Source organism: Centruroides sculpturatus, unplaced genomic scaffold (assembly GCF_000671375.1).
Source record: "Centruroides sculpturatus isolate CEXI.00-Female unplaced genomic scaffold, Cexi_2.0 scaffold2657, whole genome shotgun sequence".
Classification (NCBI taxonomy): Eukaryota; Metazoa; Arthropoda; class Arachnida; order Scorpiones; family Buthidae; genus Centruroides; species Centruroides sculpturatus.
The window spans coordinates 1-21,917 of NW_019386830.1; the positions used below are offsets into that span (position 1 = coordinate 1).

General features: G+C 36.3%; 1 protein-coding gene across 1 annotated transcript; it reads right to left on the minus strand.

The window, feature by feature from the left end:
* Positions 1-30: 30 nt before the first annotated feature.
* On the minus strand, positions 31-18,086 carry LOC111615827 (multidrug resistance-associated protein 9-like). Its single transcript, XM_023357260.1, has 4 exons — positions 17,955-18,086; positions 13,170-13,295; positions 12,695-12,944; positions 31-159 (listed from the first exon to the last, which is right to left on the minus strand). Exons 1-4 carry the CDS (start codon positions 18,065-18,067, stop codon positions 31-33), a joined length of 618 nt encoding a protein of 205 aa, XP_023213028.1. The 5' UTR covers positions 18,068-18,086.
* Between the last annotated feature and the right edge of the window lie 3,831 nt (positions 18,087-21,917).

A 21,917-nucleotide genomic window follows, 5' to 3' on the forward strand; every position in this document is an offset into this window, starting at 1 on the left:
ATTTCAAAACTTATAATAATTGAAATTATATCAATTGCGTCTTACTTTTTTCCATGTAGCTGTGACATTATTCATCCATATTCCATATTCGGTTAAAATTTTGCTATAATCTACAGCTTTGAGAGTCTCGTCATCTTTTTCTTGAAGAAGAAGAAAATCCTAAATCAAAATTCAAAAAATCTTACAAGAAGTACAACAACTATGTCCCCGTGGTTTAATAAATTTAGGAACAATGGTAGTGTTAGACATCAGGATATAGTCTTCCATTCCATTTTATTCTCTAAGTCATAATGAGCGTTCTACGACTAATTGAATTTAAAACTTATTCTAATGACAGATGAAAATTTATATACTAGTTTATATTGCATTAGTTTATATTATTTCAGAAGCAGTACAAGTCGACCCCCCTATAACACTGTTGATAATTCCGTTTTATATGAATTCCATGTTGTACGAGTCACTTAGATTTAACAAATACGTGTGCCAGGCTGTAAACGGCTCACGTATTTGTAAAATCTAAGTGACTCGTACAACATGAAATTCATATAAAACGGAATAAAGTCGACCCCCCTATAACACTGTAGATTTTTCCGTTTTATATGAATTCCATGTTGTACGAGTCACTTAGATTTAACAAATACGTGTGCCAGGCTGTAAACGGCTCACATATTTGTAAAATCTAAGTGACTTGTACAACATGGAATTCATATAAAACGGAATTATCAACAGTGTTATAGAGGGGTCGACTTGTAATACATTAGTTCAGTCACGCAGGCGCTAATCTGCCCAAGAAAAGATGATCAGCAGAAGAAGTTAAATGAAAAGTCTGTTTTCCAGGCCATGATATTGTATCACTCATTAAAATACATAAACCGTTGCTATTCGTAGAAATAAATGTTTATTATCAATCGTCGTTAAATTTTAAAGTATCACGATTAGTTACATTCTATTAAAAATTATATCAATATCGTTTCTTTACAGGCATACTGTAAACTAAAAGAACTATTTATATGACATCTCACAAAAGCAAAAGTAGTAGTTAAATTGTCACATTCCTATCAAGCACTGCAATTATATCATACGAGAGTTATGAGTTTTCATATGGATATAAGTTTAGTAAAGAAAATTTCTTCTCAACATCTGCTTTATTCTGACCACAACGTCAGACCCACGTTTATTTGTAAATATTTATAACTCGAAACAATAAAAATATTTATAATCACAATGTACTTCAATGCCAAAAACCTTGTTTATGATATGGCAAAATTTCTAAAAACTAACCAATATCAGTAAGTAATGCAGATGCGTACTTAAACATTTAACACAGATAACTTGCTCGTGATAGATCGTATAATGAAGTGGTTCGAGTCAAACTTAAAAACTTTATAATGTCAGTAAATTTTAAAATCTACGATTTTTCACAAAAGTTACAAATTACGACGTTTAAAATGTTTACAATGCAGGTTTCCACACACACACACACACAAAATAAAATAAACTTCAAATAGTCCACTAATACTGAACACATTCGTCTAAAAGATTACTTACAAAGTAATCCTGTGTCGTAGCTAGATGTAAGCTCCTTTTGGCGTTGGTCGCAGAAACAGCCAGGCGAATGTAACCTTCCTCGAGCTTACCGATAACAAACTTAAGCTAACCAAGTTCCTTTGACCAACGTGAAGTCCTAAGCCAAGCTTAAATCAAACTTAACTTTCTTGCCTAAACTTCAACCTTTTATATGGATTGACGGTAGGATTGATTCACCAATAAGCGCTTCGTAGCTGTGTCAGAGGCCCTTAAGTGGTCCAATGATCGGCGGCCAATCAGCGATTACGGATTCAAAACAACTGGTCGTTTTTCCAACCAACTTCTGCAGCGTCAACTAGTTTGAAATAAAGTTAAAAAGAACAAAAAAGGTGGGAATAGTGCTTCTAGTCCCAACACCTCCATGGCCAAGGATCAAACTGAACTCATTTGAGCCTGTTTGATTCCTTGCACAACACCGTGGCAATCTTACATAACCAAGCTGCCCGACCCGGTCGGACTAACCCTTCTTTCGGAACATCCAAAAAATTACTCATCAACGCACAGAGATGCTTACGTAACCCGATACGACGTAACCCGATACGACGCAATCCGTTTGGTCCCCACACGCATTTTAGAGTAGTCTTATGCGTATTTTGATGTGTTTCCTCTGGCCCCTAGACAAGGAGGCATCTGTTTTCCAGACAGAACTGGTGGCCCTGGCAGGGGCATCCCAGTGGATCCTATTACATCCGAGTTTATAGTCAGTCACAGTCTACTCTTACAGCCAGTCATCACTTCAGGCCTTGAGTGACAGGTACCATCACAATCCGATGGTACAGGAGATCAGAGGTAGGGTACTGGGGGCGAAGCATTCGTGCTTCGTTGCCGAGGTGCCCTGACGTGGATTCTTCGACACGTTGCCCTGAGGTGGATCTGAAGCAACACCGGTATCCCGAGCAACGATTGTGCCAATGAGCTGGCAAAGGCAGGAGCCAGTGGCCCATTTGTAACAAGGATGGAGGAACCCTCAACATACATACATACATACATACATACATTTTTAAGTTTGAATCGAAAAATACATAAAAAGTACTCTACTGCAAAAATCAATGACAAACTGGCAAGAATCATTGAGAAATCAATGATCGGTACGGTACGGTAGGTAGATCAACCTATGCCTTTATGCCTGAAGTTGGCCGAACTCCAGTGAGTTGTGATTGGAGACTGACACAGATATTAAATGGACAAACTTGGACTTGAGGTGACTTGAGACAATATATACTTGACTGTCCTCTTACTGAGGACTTCCGCCTAGGGGCTGACCAAGTCCATTGGAAAAAGCTCCATAAACAAGTATTTCGAATACTAACAGCTAGTAAAGGAAACCTAAATAAATAAAGGAATTTATGGAAAAAGTGATAGATCTTTTCGATCTATAAGCTAAGTGGACGCACTTAGATGGCTTAGGAAAGGGATCCCTGCTGCCCATTATATATATGAGCTGAAATAAAAAGAGAAGAAATATTAGTAAGTGCAGAACAGGCTGCACAATCGAAAGCTATGCCAGGTGAGAGAGTTGGGCCTGAGAGCAACGTTAGAGCTCGAAAGTAGCTATCTCAGGTCTGACTGTAAAAGTCTAGGACACCCAAGAGATTTAAGACCAGGTCTATAATTAAGGCATAGTCCCTTGAATCCTGTGGTGCCATTTGGAGGAGCAGGGCAGAGTTTGCTTTATGAGGTCCGTGGACCGACTTTGTCCACCGTCCCCTAACCTTATTTGGTAGTCACTCTCATGCTTTCTTGTTTCCTCTATGACAGGTCTTTTCCACTGTTCGTCAGATTTGTTATCTGGGTACCTTTTTCTGACCAAGACCGTATTTCCGATGCTAAATTCCATGAGTCGCGTGAGCATCGTAATTGGAATCCTATTAAGAATGTGAGCTGGCACCCTTACTTGGCAGCTGGGCCAACTTTGGCAATATTTCCAGATATCTGTCTCTGTTCCCAGTCAATAGAAAACCTTGCAAATGCGACCCACCATTTTCTGACTGTTTAAATGTCCTCCCCATGGAGTTTTATGGGCTAGCCATAAAACCTCTACCCTCCATTCTTGAGTTAATATAACTTGTTTAATGGGTCTGCCAAACCAACTGTTTATTTTGTGGCATACAGTATTCTGTCTTTGACGATCAGCCAGTCTTTCTTGTGCCTGGCAACCTCTCATGATCGGGAGAGCAACTCGTCTTGGACTTGGGCATCCTGTGGACCCGTTCAATTTCCACCCACTGTTGCTGTTTCTGCCATCTGTTGCCTCCAAGAATGGTTCCATTACCTTCCACTGAGAGAGACCACTTCCATGTACATTTAGGTTTCTTACATGTCTTTCCCCTTTTCCTTGGATCTCCCTCTTCTGGTCTGACACCGTTCGGTAATTCTCCCCCCGATACTGGGGCATCATTGGTCTGATTTAACTTGTCCATTACGGCATACATAACCAGTCCCAGCCCCTGCGATCTTCTGAGGCATTCCTCTCCTATCTCTATCACAATCATTATCACATTAATCCGGTGACTGAAGGTTTCAACCCGTTGGATTTCTCCTTTCCTTTCTGTCACTTAGGTAGGGACCAACGATTTTTTTATGACCAAAATTTCTGCCCCAGAGTCGACTATTGCCGAAAGTCGATTTCCGCCGCCTACTAGTTTAATTCTATTTGGCAACTCAACATCTTCAGGTCGGTAGTATGCCATTACTCTTGCTACCAAGTGGTTCTTTATTTCGGGTGTCTGTTAAATAAGGCCGAATCTCCCATGCCACATTCCTTGGGATGCGCCTTTTGATCGTTGTGAACCGCATCCGCTCGTTTTGCCTTGACCCCTCTGATTCCCCTGACAACCTGTGAGTTCCCTTTTTCCTTTATTATCACCATGGGGACTTTGCTAACCTGATAATAGAGATTTCCGTCCCTAATTCGGCTACTGACAACGGGCTCTTTTCTCCACACTTTACCTCGAACCTATCTTTCACTTCCCAGTGGCCTTGAGAGTTCGAATGCCCTTGTCTCTGCCATCAGGCGGTCGTCTTCCTCGGGTCACACGTGTTTGACCTAGCCACCTACCCACCAATTAGGACAATCCCTTTTTCGCTGGTCTGTGTTTCTTTGGCCTGTCAATTCCAGTCTGTGGCGTGTTCCCTAACGAGTTTATCCTATCTATGAAGGTTACTACTGGGTCATACCTAACTATCATCTAACTCAGTTTCTTACCAAATATGGCAAGTTCTCTAGTTACCTGACCAGATTTACCAACAAGACCACATCTCTTTTTGCTATCTGCGACAGGACTGACAGCTCTGACCATTATCTCTTTGACTCCATCTCCCTGGAAGTGGTGCGTCTTACCATTGAGTTGATCGCTGGGAGCAAGAACATTCACTGGCCCTGCCAGCATTACAAACTATTAAAAAACAAAGAACTATTTGCAGCATTTTGTAAACTGGTGAAATGGCATGAAGTTATTGCTCCGCTTGCCATTAGGGAATAGTTTGTCATTATCTGCCCTAGACTTTAGTCTGCAAATTTATGTTGCCTCGCTACGTTTGTATACATATTGTAAATACTTTTGTACATTGTTTATCTTGTAATACAGTTCACCTCACTTTTCTTTTGGTTTTGCTAATTTCTAGCAAGTTTTGCTGTTTTTACTGTCCTCCTCTTTACCATTGACATTGTATTTACTTATTGTCCCCATTCTATTATTTTGTATATTCATTGTATTCCTAATATTGTTAACCTCACTACTGTTATTCTTATTGTTATTATTACCACCTATAAAGACTTCTTTCAATATCACCACTATAAAACTATAACTCTTATTTTTGTACCTACTACCTCGGCTATGCCTCGTGGAACCGAGTATGTATTTTATTTTATGCATTCAATAAAGCTTGATTGATTGATTGATTATTTATGAAAGTCTGGTTGCCTTTGCCTTCCCGCTTCTGCCATCCCTTCTTCCTTGGATCGTGTAAATTTTCCCTAACGACCCAACCTGTCAAGCTCCGTGCCTCAAAGAGCCGCCTTTCCTGCTCTAATAAAAACTCTGCATCCCTCACCTCGGCTTCGATCTCCGCCAATTCAACTCGAAATCTTGCCTTTTTCGCATTCTAGCGAGTGGGAAATATATCAAGATGGAAGTCGGAGGTCACGTTTTGCTGTGCTCCCGTTTTTGCGAAGTTATCGGTGGATTTTTTCGGTCTTTAGTGCGTGAATTTCACATCGCTGGACTTGGGAAGACGTGCTGCTCACACTAGTATCACTGTTTTTTGGTTATTCTGGCTTTCCGCGGAAATACGGACATCGAAACCCTGTGGACTTCCAGACCTACTTTCCGCATTTCTACAGTGTAAGTGGACCGCTTTTGTAATTTTAAAGAAAAGTGTTTCTCCTGCCGTCACTTATTAATTACGCTTTTACGACCGATTAAGACCCTGCTTTCGTCAGTCAAATTTGGTTCAACTTGTAAAAACTTTACAGGACTAGGAAGTTTCCATTTCTGCATTTTTCATTTTAAACAAAGGGCATTGTCTGGTCCACGTTCTCATTGCTTTCCCCGAGGCAGTCAGAACATTCCAGGAAGCTCCTTTGTTCAGTGTCACTCGCTGCTATATACAAGTTTTTGTCACCACATTTCCTTTGCTTGAAGGCAAACAGGTGGCTTTAAAGGGTTGTTTTTATTGCAATATTCAGCAACCCGTTATTTGTTTATTAATTTTTAATTTATTGAAGGTGCATAGTCTACTGTCTATTTACTTTATAAGGCACCCATGGAGAGCTCAGGAGAGCCTAGTCAACAACATTTAACTAACTTCGAAGACTCCATTATCAAGTCTGCTGCTATGCAGCTGGGGAGAATATTGGACTTGTGTCCGGAAAACACACTGACACGGTAAAGAAGGGGAGGAACAAAGGCTTCAGTTTAGAGGAACGGCTCCAGATCAGAGAACAGGCCTCTCTGTTATTTGCCGCCGTAGACCAATTATATGGGATCGTCTCAGAACTGCGCAACAAACCTGAGGCAACAAGTGCGGAGCAGAGTGCTATCAGGCAATCGTATGCCGAGGTTACAAAGCTCAACACACGCCCCAGCAGCAATACTAGGGTCATATCAAGAACCCTTTACAACAAAGTGGACACAGAGGGAACTGGAGGTAACCACGCCCTGCTTATCTACCCGAAAAACAAGGGGAAGAAAATATCAATATGGAGGAACTTAAAAACAATATCCTGGACAATGTTCACCCACAAGACCTGCAGGTGGGAGTAAAGTCGGTTCACTGTGTTAAAAGGAATGGACTGTGCCTAAGGGTGGGAAGCCCTACAGAAGGGGAGAAATTAAGAATGGCAATTGAGAACATTCCCACTGTAAAAGAAAAGGTAAACTGTCATCTGACAGAAAAAAGAAACCCTCGGGTAATCCTCATAAATACCCCTAACTCCATACAAGACAACAAAGTCACGGAAATTATTTATAAGCAAAACAGATTGCTTTGGAATAACTTAACGTGGGACTCGTTCATGAGACAGTGCCAGGTATGCTTCTCCCTATCAAAGGGAAGGGTGAAGGAGGGATGCCGCCACATTATCCTCATGGTATCTCCAACAGTTCGAGATACACTAATTACAGCGAAGCACATTTCCATCTCTTGGGGGAGCATCAAAGTAGATGATTACATACCACTGCTTCGATGTTACAAATGTTGTGGATTTGCTCATACGGCGAAAGATTGCGTCGAATTACAAAGATATAGCCATTGTGCCAGGAGTCACCGTTTCGCTGAATGCGCCAAAAGAGACGAGGTTCCCTGCTGCATAAATTGCAGGCAAGCGAACAAAAGCTTACCAAAAGAGCAAAGGATGCCAACTGACCACACAGCTTACAGCCAGGAATGTGCAATAACCAAGAAGATGAAGACCTTAGCAGATAAACGAACCAATTATGGCTGGTAGGCTCAACTGTATATCATATTCGAGTAATAATACCCCACTAAGGACTCCCAACATGAGTAATCCTGCTAATAATTCCCAATTCAAACTAAATATCCTTCAAATCAATGTCCAAAGGTCTAAGGCTGCTTCCTCACTGGTGATAAACATGGCAGAAGAGCATAACATGGACATTATCCTTCTACAAGAACCATACCTCGTGAATAAAGCTATCGTTCGCTTTGGAGGATGGAACATCCTTCCCCCTAACAGCAACAGTGATGGGATTAAGACTGGCATTCTCACTTGCAACAAAAACATAAACACTGTCTACTGCCCGGAACTGTTGACTAGTTACGCCACCACTGCCTATATAACACACCACGACATGATAATCTATCTTATTTCTGTCTACTGTTCTCTGTCCAAATCCATTGACCACCTTATTCAGGACTTGCAGAAAATTAATGACAAAATTGGCTCGTTTCCTTCGCTGGTTAGGGGGGACTTTAATGCAAAGTCACCCATTTGGCACAGCCCAGTGGAGGACGGCAGAGGGTACAGGGTTAGCGAATTTGCGTCTAGGAACCACCTAGTTTCGCTTAAATTCAGCCCTCTCCCCAACTTTTTCTGTGCAAGGGGAAAAAGTTGGATTGACATTTGCTTTGCCAACCACCAGGCATACCCCCTTGTGGATCTCTGCACTACTATGGAGGAAGACAGTGTGAGTGATCACAGGTACATCAAAACTGTCATTAAAAGCAACGGTCCTGTGAAGGAAACAACTAGGTACACCATGAAATGCACTGACTGGAACTTATTTGATGAATTGTTTCACACATACTGGGCTAATCCAATCCACCATGAACTAGCTGATATTAATAATGCAGACAAGCTGGCAGAGCATCTTAATGCTAGCATTAGTAATGCTTTTTCAAACTCCACCATAATGAAGGAAAACAAACATAGGAATGCCCATTGGTGGAACGATGCTCTCGATGCCCAAAGAAACAGTGTCCGCAGGCATCGGAGATCCTTTGTAAGGAAAAATGATCCCACCCTCAAACAACAGAAAAAGCAAGAGTATATCCAGAAATTAAACACATACAAAACCGAGATAAACAAAGCACGCACGAACGCGTGGCGCAAATACTGCTCGGATATAGGGAATAAAACCACTTGGAGTGACCACTATCACATCATCATGAAGCCCAGTAAAACATTGGCATCCCAGCCAATATGGAGAAAGTGGACGGTGGGTACACCACTGATCTGGATGATACGATTAAACATCTTTTCACTACCCATTTCCCTCCAGATGACCAAGAGGAAGATAACCCAGAGCAGAGGAATATCAGGAGAGAAGTCCTCTACCCACCTATCACTGACGACGACATCCCGTTCACTTTTACAGAGGTGGCCACTGCTATCAATTCTTTACGGAACAATAAGGCCCCCGGCATTGATGGGATTATGGCCCGTAAGGTGAAAAGGGCATTCAAAGCCATTGCTATTGCCTTCATCCTTAGCTTCAACTTGTGCCTCACCAGACATCAATTCCCAAAATGCTGGAAACATGCTGTTGTGAAATTCATACCCAAAATAGGGTCTTCCAACTCAGTAAAAGCCACAGATCTGAGGCCAATTAGCCTTCTGCCCATACTGGGCATGGTTCTCGATGGACTTCTAATCAATAGGATTAACTACCATCTCATGAATAACAACCACCTGCATCCCCATCAATTTGGCTTTGTCCAAGGGAGCTCCACCTATCATGCTATCCACAGGGTAATCCAATTCATAGGCAGTGCCTGGAAAAACGAAGAGCACGTAGTGTTGATCTCAATAGATTACAGGAACGCATTTAACTCTCTGTGGTGGCCATCCCTTCTTTCGCAGCTCAAGACCTTTAACTGTCCACAAAACCTATTCAAGCTGCTCACCAGCTATCTGAAGGACCGTACTGCTGGTTTTCACGAGTTGGGCACACCTGTCCTCTGGCCTGTTGCCCGGGGTTGCCCCCAGGGTTCCCGTTCAGGGCCCGGCCTTTGGAACATTATGTACAACAGCCTTCTTGACATTGTCCCTAACACGACTACCGGCACCTGGGCTACCCAGGGTTATGCCGACGATACCTTGGTTATGATGTCCAATAAAAACAGTAAGAAATTGCTGCAAGAGGCCAATTCTTTTCTTAACCAAATTTTAGAGTGGAGCAACTTTAATAAACTATCCATTAACCTAGATAAGACTACCTGCATGCTAATGTCAAAAGGGACTCAACTCAAGAAACCACACACAATCAAAATAGGAGGTACTAGGATAAGATATAGTGATAGCATAAAATACTTGGGCATCACTATCGATCAGGGTTTGAATTGGAATATTCACATAAAAAACGTTTGTGACAAGGCCATAAAACTTTCGAACCTTCTCTGCTTTCTCGCAGGAAAAAACTGGGGCCTCAACAGCAAGAACTTAACAAATATCTATCGCCTGGCCATAGAGCCGGCCATCCTTTATGGCGCGCCCTTTTGGGGGGACGCAGTGGATAAAGTTTACGTTAAGCGTAAGCTTCTAAAGGCTCAACGTGTCAGCCTCCTCAAGATCACCAAGGCCTACAGGACTGCCCCCACATCTGCCCTACAGGTGATTACTGGCATCCCTCCAATACATCTAAGCGTAAAGGCCAATGCAGCTAGTTGGTATCTCACCAACCTCAGTCTCTCAGATCGTACGAAGACTGAGCTAATAAGTTATCTAAATATTGGCATCCTTCCCAGCCTGGATATGCAACAAACCCTCATGCTTAACCACAAGAACACCCAAGTTACTCTTCACAGGCATTGCAGGCATCCTGCTTTATCTCCTACCGTCAATCTTCTCACTGATGCTAGTGTTTCCAACATCAACAATGCCAACACCATCTTCACAGATGGGTCAAAATCGTTTTTTGGTACGGGCGCTGCCATCGTGCACAGAAATAGCAACTGTACACATCCAGTCCACAAAAAGGGCTTTAAACTTGCAGGTTACTGCTCTATCATGCAAGCAGAACAGTACGCCATCTACAAAGCATTGGTCTACATCAACAATTCCAATCAGCTCCGCGGGAAGCAGGTCTGCATCTGCTCTGACAGCCAGGCCGCTCTCTGGAGCATAAGCAAGAAAACCCAGCGTAACCATCTCCACCAACTCATCACAGACGAACTGAAGAAACGCAAAAGCAACCTCGTCTACTTTTCGTGGACCCGCGCCCATCAAGGTGTAATAGGAAATGAGGAAGCAGATGTGCTGGCTAAGGAGACAGCCACTTCTCCTGTTACACCAAGCTTTGATGACATCCCAACGGTGGCTGTCAAGAATCTCATTAGAGAAACGCTCATCCACATGTGGCAGAGGGAATGGGAAGAGGCGGACACTGGTAGGACTACCTTTAAATTCCTGCCTAACATTCCCAACCGTCTCTCTCTCAACCACATAAATGGCAACTATTTCACCAGCCAACTTCTCACTGGCCATGGGAACATTCGCCAATATCTCAACAGATTCCACCACAGCGATACCCCCTTCTGTCAGTGTGATAGTGACGCTATAGAGAATCCCCTGCACTTCATCTTTGATTGCAACCTCTATGACACACAGAGGGATCAACTCATTCACAAAGCCCTCACTGAAGGATTCAACTGGCCCTGCACGCCCGATCTCCTCATCAACAACAGTGCCACCTACAATGGACTTACCGAATTTATCCGGGAAACCGGCGCTTTAAATCCAAACTTCACCAACCGGAATCAGGCAAGGGACTCTTCACACGACAGTTGACCTCTTCACCAGGGGCCTTGTTATAACCGGCGATACATGCACCCGTTTGTAACTATCACCATTTTCAACTCTGGTTTTTATATTTATTCTACAACCACAAAGCTTCTCTTTCATATGTAACGCGCCATAATTACGTGTACACTCTTTCTTTTCGCATACCACACATGTATCCACCTATTTATATTACTGTGTTGTTCGTGCTGACGATTTCTCTCATCTTCACCATCTTTTCTATCACACTTCCACCCCCCTCATCTATTACCCCTCCTCTCTTTTTTTTTTTCACCCAGGCGATACCCCTGAGTAGTTCTGGTCTTCTGCCCCTTTCATTAAAAAGAAAAAAAATAAAATTCTAGCGAGTGGTTTTGAGACGTGTTTACCCTGCATGTACATGTTCGATCACCTGAGTTAAAAATAGTATTATAGCACGTACTGAGTATGGATTCTGACAATAAATACCGTATACGTTTTCAACAAATTACCTTAAAAAGAGGGATTTCCGCAACTCCACTTCTTGCTTCTAACTGTAATAAATACGATATACTTAATTTGTACTGAAGTTATTTCTAATAATGTTAACTACATTATAATCAATGCTTATTGTCCTAAAGACATGGGAATAAATAATATGATCCATATGACCCTAAATGTAATAAATAGCTTTCAGAATGTCAGGTTCATAATTGCTGGTGACATAAATGCCCACTCACCTTTATGGGAAGGTGAACAACAAGATTGCTGCGGCGAACTATTTGAAGAATACCTTGCCTCTAATGGTTTACATCTACTGAATAAGCCTTTATCAGCACATATACTTCCAGGCAAGGGGATACCTGGATTGATATTATAGTATGCAATCCTGTGAGTATTGCTGAAATGGATAACTGGAGAGTTTTATGTGAAAATAGCCTTAGTGTCCATTTTTCAAATAAAATTACAATATGCCTGTATTTTAATTAGACGGTAAATAACTATCTTGCTCAAGACGACATAATTGCTAGATTAGTCCAAGGCCCCTCCACTGCTTTGTAAAACCCGAAAATTTCAGACAGCTCAGTTTGGAAACTCCAAAATGACTACAATGAAATCTCTGTCACTAAAATGTCCAGCTTCATCCGTAACCAGCTACTCCCCCCATTGTGGGCCTGCAAAACTCATGGTGTGATATAACAAAAAAAAATTAATCTTAGTGGCTATGGCCCAGAAAACGAAAGATTAGATTAATAAAATTTGTAAATAATTATTAAATGTTATTTTTAAATTTTTAAATAAAATATTAATATTTTCGAATAATTTTAAAGTAAAATTGCAGATATAACTTAAACTCTGAAAACAACAATTTGTTAAACTGTTCATTACCTGAAGTCTCTTCAACGAAACCAAAACTTCTGCAGCACAATCTGCTGCACGTGAAAATAGAAAAATAGTGCTACCGAAAATATGTGCCGAAACAGCCATAGTGATATATATAATTTGGGCATTCAGTTGTCCTCCATTTAAGAAAAATGCAAGATATGTGAGGGAAGTAAATAATCTACATATAGGATATCCCAATATATGCGCTATTCCTCTTGCATATAAAAACATTCGAACTTTTTTCATTTCTTTCCTGCAAATATAAACAGTTCGCAATAACAAATTACACAACTTTGAAAGTAATTGTGAAAAAACAGGAATGGCAGAAATACAGTAAAATCTGTGTAAAGCAGAATTATACCAAATCATTTTCTATTAATCAGGTGAGTTTCCATCTTAAATAGTTTATTTAACTTGAAGAAAGTATTTGTTCTAAGCAATGTTTTATACAAATTTTACTGTATTTAATATCACTTACTCTCTGATTTTCTCAACTAATGCAGCATATGGCAATTCCCAGGTGTACATTTTAATTAATCTCATATCAGCAATCATCTCATTCAACAGGTTTAATCTTTTATCCCCCAATACAGCTGCTTGTAATCTATTATTATGAAATTATGATTAAATATAAATATATAATTTTAAAAAAAATACACTTATATAAAACTACTTTATACATATTAATTTTGTTTATGTAGTTACTATTTTCTTTTATTCCAGTCACTAACTTTACTTTTTTGCTTATTAAATATTTTGTGGATATTTAGTAAAGTTTTTAAACCATCTAAATTTGAACTCCTAATATTAAAAAGAAAAAAGATGAAGCCACAAATAATGCTATTCAAATAAGAAAAAAATAGTTGGAAAAGAAATTTATACAACAAAATTAACGATGAAAATTAATAATATAAAAACACGAAGTTCTTCTACGCCTTTTTGGATTCTATGGCTTTTTGGACCAGTAACATATCTAAAAATATTTAATTTTTTTTTGTAAATAAGTTAGCGCACCTCCTCGTACCTCAGTTGTCACTCCTAAAAAATTATGTTTTAACCATTCAACACTTTACTATTCAAACCTAAATAACACCTTAAAATCCCTGTCTTCTGGAGAAAACATAACTTATAATATTTAATCTACCGTAGATTAACTACTTGAGCCATGGTTAAACATTAGCAGGAAATGAACCTAGATAAAAGTAACAGAAAACAACAATTCTTGCACTTGAGTCTTCTTTTCTTCTAGCATGAAATGAACTAACCTGGAATGAGAATTCTATTTGCAGAAAACAAAAAAATTACAGATCATATGTATGAAAAACATGCCAAACAATGTTCCAAATTCTTGGGCTATGTAGAGGCTATGATTAAATATTAAAAATTAATTAAGTTGACTAGATGCAAGCAGTTATGCTGCCATCTCGTATTAAATTTAATGTCCACTTTCAAATTCAATTTTAAAAACATCTAAATTAAAAATTAATTATTTATATTTGTTAAATTTAATACGAGATGGCAGCATAACTGGTTGCATCTAGTCAACTTAATTAATTTCTAATATTTAATCATAGCCTCTACATAGCCCAAGCATTTGGCACATTGTTTGGCATGTTTATCAGACATATTATCTGTGATTATTTTCTTTTTCTGCAAATCGAGTTCGCATTCCAGGTTGGTTCATTCTGTCCTAGAAGAAATGATGATGATTTACGCTTCTTCACAATGTATGTTGTATAATTTTCTTCGAATAAACGTTATACAAAAAATAATTGAGTATTTTTTCGGCATTAACGTATTTTATCGTATTATCGATATGGGAAAAATTGTTTTGCTTAATGAGTGTTTCTCATTATGAGTAAGCTTCTTGAACGAATTATGCTCGTCAAACGAAGTTCAACTGTATTTAATTAATTATAACCTTTTCATAGCCCAAACATTTAGCATTTACATAATGTTTGGCATGTTTATTGTATAACGGGCTATGGTTGTTGTTTATACGTACGTAATATGTATAAACATAAGTGTGAAAAAGTGTGTGATCACAAGTGATACTAAGATGCTAGCAGAACAAGTGCTAAACACAGACTGATAAAGCATGCGCACAATCCGGGACTTCCCCTCTCCTTGTCAATCGTTATGCAAAAACATTGCTCGTTAAGCAAGTTATTTTTCACAATTTGTTTTTGCTCGTTATGCGAATTGCTCATTAAGCGATGTTCCACTGTATTAATAAAAAGTATGTGTGGAGGCATGTTGGAGAAAGATAGCTTAGAAAGAATATGCAGCAAACAGTTAAATATAAAAGTTCAAATGTGTTCATTTAAGGCTGCATATCACCAGTTGAAACATGAAATTTGGCCGTAATTAGATAAATAATAAATAAACATGTTTACTCGAAATTATTAAAAAATAGTCTACATTAACGTATAGAAAAACTGAATCTGGCCATAAAATATTATCTTCATCAATTTAATGATCCCAAACATTGTTTTTATATTGTGCATCAATGGACTGCCTATAATATTGCTCATTTTCTGCTGATTTCTCCACAATTACCCAACATCAGCCTCATAAAACATCTATGGGCAAAGTTTAAAATAAAGCCATAAATTTTCAAATCAGAGTAAAACCAGTTATTAGAGTTTAGACCAAATGAGAAAAAATGAGAAAAGCTTCCACGTGACTTATGAAAAAATAGCATCGAGTAAGCTAAAGGTGACCAACAAAATATTAAATAAATGTTTTATTTACTTTATTTACTTAAATACTGTTTGTATTCATATTTGTAACACCACTTTTAGAGAGATATAGTATTACTAAATTACTCAATTATATTTTTCAGAAAGTTTTCAGTTCCATTATTTATGTGCTGAAACACACTTAAATGTGACAAAGATTTCATTTAATAAATTTATTATCTGGTAATGTTGTAATTCTTAACATTTTCACTTTGTACGCAAACTTTTGCATACAAAGTACTCACTGTATATTGCATGAAAAATTTAAAATAAAATTAAGAGTTTGTTGCTAGCATCCTTTCAACAAACATTATTTGTTCCACGAAGTATTTCACCGTGTATAAAACAGAACAGTATAAAATAACTGGAAAATAAAAAATGCATTTTTTATATACTACAAAACCTCAAATACTGAAGGAGAAAGGGCTGGATGTTCCGGAAGTGTGTAAAGGACGTTTCGAAATAAATAAGACACTCTTGTGCTAATTTTATTCATTTGAGTTTTTGTAATGTATTAGTACCGCCCTGGCATTTTTAATTAGTTATTTCAATTAATGTTTTAATTGTGCATTCTTTATGTTTTCATTACAGTAATTTGCTTCGAAAAAGCAAAAGATAAATATATTGCATCGAATTTTGCTTTGTTACAAATAACCATAAATTTCTCCAATTGTTATATGGTTTGTTTGAAATATAAACAGAAGCTGTAAGTTACAAAGTTCAGATTAAAAAATATGAAAAAATTTCATAAGAAAGAGGGAAGAGACGTGGCCCAATTCCATTCCTTAATGTTAATGTCAATGAACATCTAATTGATTTAAGAATATATTTTAAAAAACCTATTTATTTATTATTAAAAAACATGTATATTTATTTTGTATGCAAAAGTAAGTATTATTTTAAACTTAAAAAGTAATTGTGTTAAATCTGACAAATTTCATCTTATTTTTAATTTTTTATGCGGCATATTAATAGAGTTATAATAATTCAATTACTTAAACTCAAAAATAAAGATTAGTCGAAATATTACAAAAGACATTTCAGTCTTTTCTAATATTTCGAATTAGAATAATATTTCGACTAATATTGCTAATTGTGAAGACAAGAACAATTGAAATTTCTATACATTAAATGAAGCAATCCAGAAAATCGTGCACGGTTCACAAAAAGTTCGAAAAATTATATGATATCTTGTGCGCAAATTTTAAGCCTTATGAGAAAAAATAAACAAACACTATTACCAAACAAATGCATTAGTCGCAATAGCTGAAATGTCATGCAAACAATATTCGAGCTAAAACGGTTAATGCTCTTGGTAATCCCATCATCTCCAACATCAGCCTTAACTCTAGATTTTAACTAATGTATGAAATTTTAGTCATGAAATATCTGTATTTCAATCTTAAGCAAACAGTTAAATATAAAANATATACTACAAAATCTCAATTACTGAAGGAGGAAGGACTGGATGTTCCGGAAGTGTGTAAAGGACGTTTCGAAATAAATAAGACACTGTTGTGCTAATTTTATTTATTTGAGTTTTTGTAATGTATTAGTTACATCCCTGGCATTTTAATTAGTTATTTCAATTAATGTTTTAATTGTGCATTCTTTATGTTTTCATTACAGTAATTTGCTTCGAAAAAGTAAAAGATAAATATACTGCATCAAATTTTTCTTTGCTACAAATAACCATAAATTTCTCCAATTGTTACATGGTTTGTTTCAAATATAAACAGAAGCTGTAAGTTACAAAGTTCAGATTAAAAAATATGAAAAAATTTCACAAGAAAGAGTGGAGACGTGGTCCCATTCCATTCCATAATGTTAATGTCAATGAACATCTAATTGATTTAAGAATATATTTTAAAAAAAAATACGTATTTATAAACGATATAAAGTGTTTATTTGTAAACGTATTTATAAAGTGTCAATATATTATTTTGTATGCAGAAGTAAGTATTATTTTAAACTTGAAAAGTAATTGTGTTAAATCTGACAAATTTCATCTTATTTTTAATTTTTTATGCGGCATCTTAATGCAGTTATAATAATTCAATTACTTAAATTCAAAAATAAAGATTAGTCGAAATATTACAAAAGACATAAAATGTTTGCTAATTGTGAAGACAAGAATAATTGAAATTTCTATACATTAAATGAAGCAATCCAGAAAATCGTGCACGGTTCACAAAAATTCGAAAAATTATATGATATCATGTGCGCAAATTATAAGCTTTATAAGAGGAAATAAACAAACGCTATTACCAAACAAATGCATTAGTCGCAATAGTTGAAATGTCATGCAAACAATACTCGAGCTAAAACGGTTAATGCTCTTGGTCATCCCATCATCTCCAACATCAGCCTTAACTCTAGATTTCAACTAATGTATGAAATTTTACTCATGAAATATCTGTATTTCAATCTTATTAATGATAACTAACTTATGAATTATTTCTTTATCTCATTTATAAGTTTATCACAATTATATAAGTCAAAAATTAAAATATAATAATTACCTGAATTTTGAATATAGTTTACTCAAAAGAAATTGTATAGGAATGTAGAGAAATATGGCCAAGAATCCTAGTAAAATAGTCCATCCGTAATATTGCCATAATATCGCTATCATAGTGATAATTGAAAAAGGATTTGAAAATAAATATGGAATTCCGTGAATATTCTGTAATAAATAACAATACCAGTTGTATACATAATACTATAAATTCGATCACTAGTAATATAAATTTCAGTATAATTATTATAGATATTATAGAATATGTTAAGTTTGCATGAACTAGTTTACTTTTTTAACAAGTTTTCTGTAATTTGACTACTACAGGACAAGAGGTTGCAGGTTGATAGATTATCGATAATTAAAATTTGAGTTTTTAAATATTCAGAAATTTCAGTAATTTATATAAGTTTTGAATGTGAAAAACATCGTTCTACATTTTCAATTCAGGCAAGCTGTTGCGTTGTTTTGAATTTTTTAGTAACATTATTTTGTCGGCATGAATATAAAACGATGGCAGATTTTAGTGTTTTATCAATGAGTGTAAAGCTTGTAAATACTTTACGAACATGCTTTGCATAAAATAGATGTAAACATAATCACGCAAGGTCATATAACATTTATTTTTCACTCTTTAAACTTATACTCTATAGCAGGGGTGTCCAACCTTTTTGTTTCTTTGGGCCACATTGGAAGAAATCATGGAGATTTGGGCAACAAGTATAATATATATACTTGTGGCCTAAGTATATTTTGACGCAATCCTTAAATATACAAGTATATTTAAGAACTAACATGTCTAGATTATAGTAATAAGCATTAGAACTTTATTACGAACTAGCTGCAAGGACCCGCTTCGCTGGGTTTTTATTTGTTCGTACATTTGTATGTAATATAGTTTATATATATATAAAAGACATTTTTCTAAGTACTCGAGAATCTAGCTGCAAGGACCCGCTTCGCTGGGCAAATGTAACGATAGTGAAGATTAAGATAATTACATTATACCTAATCTTACCCGTTTTCACAGAATGCAAGAATTAAGTTTCCCGTTTCCAGACTAATTAGAGAATTTTTACGTTTAGTCAAACAAACTATTTTCAACGTTTCTGGAACGTTTACAATCGTTCTATAATCGAACCAATATTCGAATTTTATGTTCGAATTTAATTCGAACAAATTCGAACAAAACATTCGAAATAGAAAGCCACTTTCAACCACTTTCAGCCTCATATCTCCCGCACCCTTATAGCTATCGAGACGCAACCACNATTAATGATGTCTCCAAAATTCAACGAAGTTTTTGCAGAAAAATAACTTAACAGAAATCGCGGCCGCCGTTTGGTGCGCTGCTCCTCGACAAAAACAAGCTTAAGCATTGGCGACGTCGAACGGTACACACTCGGTATGTAATCCTACAATTTTTTGTTTGTAGCATAGTTTATATGAATTATTCCCAAAATAATTATACATATTTTGGAAATGTGTCGAATTAGTCTAGAATCGATTAATGTTATGGAAGAAACCTTTCAAACAGCCGTAAGTCCGTAAACTGCAGACGTGCCGGGCTGTGATTGTCAAGGTCTCCTAAAACATAAATTTCATAAAAAACGGAACATATCTACCGTGTTATAGGGGGTCGACTGTACTCTATAAAGATTCATATAAAACTTGATCGAAAAGTAGTAAAAATTGGTAAATGCAGACAAAAAATGACATTCTTCTAGCACAGGGGTGGCCAACCTTTTGCATACCATTTTGATAGACGAGTTCACATGCGCAGTGGCGTACTGTGAGTGTTAGCAGCCCGGAATGGAGAAAATTTCGGCTACCCCTTATTTAGGTATTTCAATCTATAAGACGAAAATTCAGATTTGCCACAGAACAAGCAATGAAAAATGCGGTTGCAGTGTAGCTACCCGTAAAAAATAGTTCTATATGACATCAGTGGTGTAGTGTACATTAACACGAATGCGTCGTGTAACGTACAAGCAATAAAAAACAGGTCAACAGGTCGATTGCACCGACGCGCCACTTGTAGTCGTCCAATGCGCCAAGTTTGGTGCATGCGCCACGTTTTGGTCACCCCTGTTCTAGCATATCAATGTTTAAGCAGGTATTTCAAAGTTATCAAAGTAAAGAAATATACTGAATCATATTCAGATGGATTAGAGTTTACGTAAAACTGATTGGAAACGTATCGCAGCTTACGCAGTGGAAAATATACAGTAGTGTCTGGAAAGATCAAATTGCGTATAATCTATTAGATTTTGCGAAAGTCCAAAACATTGGATAATTCGGCATTATCGATAATTCCACACAACATGTTTTAAAAGTTTTAGATTAAACTTAAACTGATGTGAGTTGAAGTTGCACTTATTGTGTTCTGGGTCTGATGAATCATTATTATGTACATTTTATAATATTATATTTCAAGTTTAATTATTTTTTTATTCGATCTGTATAGACTTATTAACTTATTAATATAGTATCAATGATCATTTATTTTGACTTAGCAGAAGTGTTTTTTGAAAGTATTAGAAATATCTGTTACAAAACGTTCACTTCGAATACAAAAACAACAATTGTTTCGTCAAAAAAATTTAACATTTTATTAAATCTAATATTGTACTTTTTCATAATTATGTATAAAATTTAATGTACTTTTAGGTGTAAAAAACTGACACTCGCTACTTCCTAAGGAAAATTTTATTTACAAAATTTAACAGCGAATGATGCGTATTGTAACTAAAATGAATTCAGATGACTCATTTCCTTCGCTTATTTTCCATTTCGAAACAAAAAAGTAAAAGCTAGAGAAAAAAACATGAAACATTTCACTAGAAACAAAATTACGTAACTACTGTTGTGGGTGCAATTGACACATACAAATCTTATAAACCTACATTGTTGTTACATGCGAAACACGTATGCCTATTACAATGTTAGTCAGTAGATTTGTTAAGCTGCTGAATCGCATGTGCCAATAAAATGAGCACAGCGGCTGATAAGCGACATCGAAAATGTGACGTGGATCCAGTAGACCCACAGCATTAGTTATACTTCTATAAGTTATTTGTATATATAACAGATTGACTTTGTAATCATTCTTTACTCGAATTTATAATTATCTATCCGAATTAATCCAAATTTGAATTGATAGTAAATAAAACAGAGATTTTGAAGCGAACACATTTACCTCTAATTGAATTACATATACAAAAACATCTTTTTATCGTCGTGTAACTTTATTACAGCAGGTAAAAATATTAATACACTGTGTGTATTTATATTTATAAGAATAATAACTTCAACTTACATTTTGAAATTTGCTGACATCATTTGCTATAAGATTTACCATTTGACCAACATTCGATTTTTCAAGAGATGAAGAACTTAACCTCATTGCCTATAAAAAATTTATATATAATAAATAAACATTCTCAAAAATATGTTATGTTCCAATAACAAAGTACTTTTTAACAAAATTGTACACAAAGAAATGAAATAAAATTTTCTAACTTTTACACAAGTGTTAAGTGTTTGGCATCTCAAATACACTATTTTTTCCTAAATTCTGAAAAATTGGCCATGGCATTAAAAACTACATTTATATCTTCAATTTCTGTATTTTGCGTACTGTCTAACAATATAAAATTTTTCTTGATTCAAATAATGAATTTTTATGTTTATTTTTTAAATTAAAAAGTTACACAAAGAAATGGAATAAAATTTTTTAACTTTTTCAACAAGTTTTACCATTATTTAAATTAATATTAAATAAAGGGTTAATTAAGTGCTTGGCATCACAAATACACTACTTTTTTCTAAATTGGGAAAAATTGGCATGGCATTAAAAACTACACTTATATCTTCAATTTCTGTATTTTGCGTACTGTCTAACAATATAAAATTTTTCTTGATTCAAATAATGAATTTTTATGTTTATTTTTTTAATTTTTTTAAA